The sequence below is a fragment of the Condylura cristata genome, unplaced genomic scaffold, assembly GCF_000260355.1.
Source record: "Condylura cristata isolate star-nosed mole 26May11 unplaced genomic scaffold, ConCri1.0 scaffold00068, whole genome shotgun sequence".
NCBI lineage: Eukaryota > Metazoa > Chordata > Mammalia > Eulipotyphla > Talpidae > Condylura > Condylura cristata.
Window position 1 is genome coordinate 172,791 of NW_004567169.1, and position 2,541 is coordinate 175,331.

At 71.7% G+C, this 2,541-nt stretch overlaps 1 protein-coding gene across 1 annotated transcript in view; it reads right to left on the reverse strand.

The window, feature by feature from the left end:
• Window positions 1-2,541, reverse strand: part of HEXDC (hexosaminidase (glycosyl hydrolase family 20, catalytic domain) containing) — a 9,611-nt gene that overhangs the window by 1,672 nt on the left and 5,398 nt on the right. The window contains exons 6-10 of the mRNA XM_012734736.1: window positions 1,520-1,703; window positions 1,081-1,152; window positions 686-881; window positions 229-397; window positions 30-108 (exon numbers count right to left, since the gene is read on the reverse strand). Of these exons, the coding sequence (XP_012590190.1) occupies window positions 30-108; window positions 229-397; window positions 686-881; window positions 1,081-1,152; window positions 1,520-1,703 (700 nt within the window). The remainder of the gene's footprint in view (window positions 1-29; window positions 109-228; window positions 398-685; window positions 882-1,080; window positions 1,153-1,519; window positions 1,704-2,541) is intronic.

Here is a 2,541-nt window from a genome sequence, read left to right on the forward strand (position 1 = left end):
CGGGGCGGGTCGGGTCGGGGCCGGGCTACCTCTCCAAGGCCGCTGCGTCCAGGTTGGCCATCCCCAGAAAGTTCTCCACTCTCGCTTTGACGTCTTCATCAAAGCCTCCTGGAGCCAGGCGGGCAGTCAGCACGCTCTTGGGAGAGGCCCGGGCCTGGACGCTGAGGCCAGGCTGGCACAGGGGCGCTGACCGCGAGACCGCCCCCCGCCCCCCACGCGGCGCCTCACCGTGCAGCAGGCACTGCAGACACGCGGCCAGGGACGGGACGCCCGCAGGCAGCAGCTCACACAGCACGGAGAAGTGGTCGTACCTGCGGGGGCAGCGCCCGCCTGCCAGCTCGGCCTCGGGCAGGCCGCAGCACAGCCGCGGGCCCCGGGGGTCTGACGCACGGGCCTCCTAGAACCCACCAGCCAGCCTGGACGAGGTGTTGCGGGGCACAGTCCTGGAGTGTGGGGCACCCCGTGCCCTGGCCCACCCTGCTCGAGGCCCGCCGTCCTCCCCTGTGGCCGGGGGGCCTCGCAGACGGGGCTCTGTCGGGATCCCCTCTGGTCTGGGGGCCAGTGCAGGGTGTGAGGGGCTCGACCCCAAGTGGCTTCTCCCCGCAGCTGCTGCACCACAGTGCTGGCCCCCAAGGCAGGCCAGCACTGGACAGCTAAGGGTGCTTTGGCCCCACCCCCCCCTCACCTCTGCCAGCCTGTCAGGATGATGCCCTGCAGGGTGTCCGCCGGCCCGCTGGCCGCCACTTGCAGCCACCGCACGTGATTCCCAAGGTGGTGCTGGATGGGGGTCAGGGCCTGGTTGGCCCCTGTGGCCCCCTTGAAGGCGCTGGCAGCCCACAGCCGGGGGAAGCCGCACTTTCGGAACTTCTCCATGAGACGGACTGAGCAGGAAGGAAGGGGCAGCTGGCCCGGCTCCAAGGACACGCTGCCCCCCAGAAGTCCAGGTGGCCAGGCAAGCCGAGGGGGGCACACGCAGCAAGGGGCCAAGGGCAGCCAGTCCCCGGGGTTCTGAGGAGCCACTGGGCAGTAGTGGCTGTCACGTGGGGCTAGCCCATGGTCTGCTGGCCACGCACTACTGACCCTTGCCGTGGACGTCCAGGTCGGCTGCATAGTCCCAGAGCACGGGCTCCACCAGCTGCGGCACCCCGGACGCTGGGCAAGAGGAGCCGTGAGCGCGGCTCTCCAGGGCCGCCCTGTGCCCACAAGCCCCGCCCAGAGCCCGCAGCAGCGCTCTCCGGAGCTCAGGGTGGCCTCGTCCACCCTGGGTCACGCTTCCCCGAAGTTAGCCCATCAGCGGCCAGCGGCCTCGGCGAGATGCCGGGCCAGGCTGCGCGGGCAGGACAGGCCTCCCGCCTCTCCTCGCCGCCCAGGCAGGGCCCGCCTGCATCTGACAGCCCTCCCGGGACGGGACGCCTGGGGCGGGGTCTGCGAGACTCGCCGGGCTCCGTTTGTGGGGCGTCAGCCTATGAGCAAAGCTCTGCGCGAGAGCAGGAGCCCCCTTGCCTGGCCCCACACCCACCTGCCAGCTGGTCCTCGGGGACGTCCCGCAGCATGTCGTCCCACACCAGCGGGCGCGTGGCCGGGTGCCGGGCCCGCAGCAGGCTGGCCACGGCCCTCACGTGCGACAGGCACAGCTTCGCCTTCGTGTTCTGCTCCTGCTGCAGCCACTGCCTCGAGGCCGCCCCCTCCCCCAGGTAGTACACCTGCAGGAGACGCCCGTCTGGCCCCTCCCCAGGCAGTGCCCTGTGGGCCCCTCTGTCCGTCCCACTCACCCACCCGATGGCCTGGCCCGAGTGCCCGGGGCTGCAGGAGCCCAGGCCGCCCAGGCAGAGGGGGGCGGGTGCACCGTCACGCGGGGAGCGGGGAGACGCATGGGGCAGACGCGGCGCGCTCCCGCCAGCCGGGCGGCCAGCCAGGGAGGTGCACTAGGCGCCCACTCAAGGGCCCGGTCTTTCGGGTGGCGAGGGGAGCAGTGGCGCGGCCCCGGGGTGTCCGCAGAAGGGCTCCAGGCCAGCGGGGGCCACGGCCGCCGCCTTGGAGGTGGTTCCGGCTTCTCTGTCACCCACGGGGGACCTGGCCCCGGGGCCTGTGTGGGCCGGGCTCGTGGCGCCCCTCACTGGCCCCGGGGTGCCCCACGCGGGCGCCTGCTGTGCCGCGCCCCTCTGGGGAGTGTCTGGTCCCAGTGCCCCCCCAGGGCTGCCATGGTCCCGGGCGGAGGCTGTGGCGGGGGCAGCAGTCGGTGGGTCAGGGCCCTTCCCAGCGGCCACCAAGGCCTCATGCTGACAGCGACACGTGCTCCGTTTTAAGTGGTTGAACCCAGAGTGCATCTTCCTTCCTTCCTTTCTTTTTTCTTTCGAAAAGAATAAATAGTGTAAAATGCAGCGTCCGGCCAGTCTGTGCGTCCCGGGTGTCCCTCTAGGACTAGGGTGAGGGAGCCTCGGGGGCCCCCCCGGGCTCCAGAGCAAGGGCAGAAACCGCCCCCGCGCCCCCGCTCTGGAGGGCGACGTCCAGCCCCTGCTCGGGGGCCAGAGCGGACGCGGC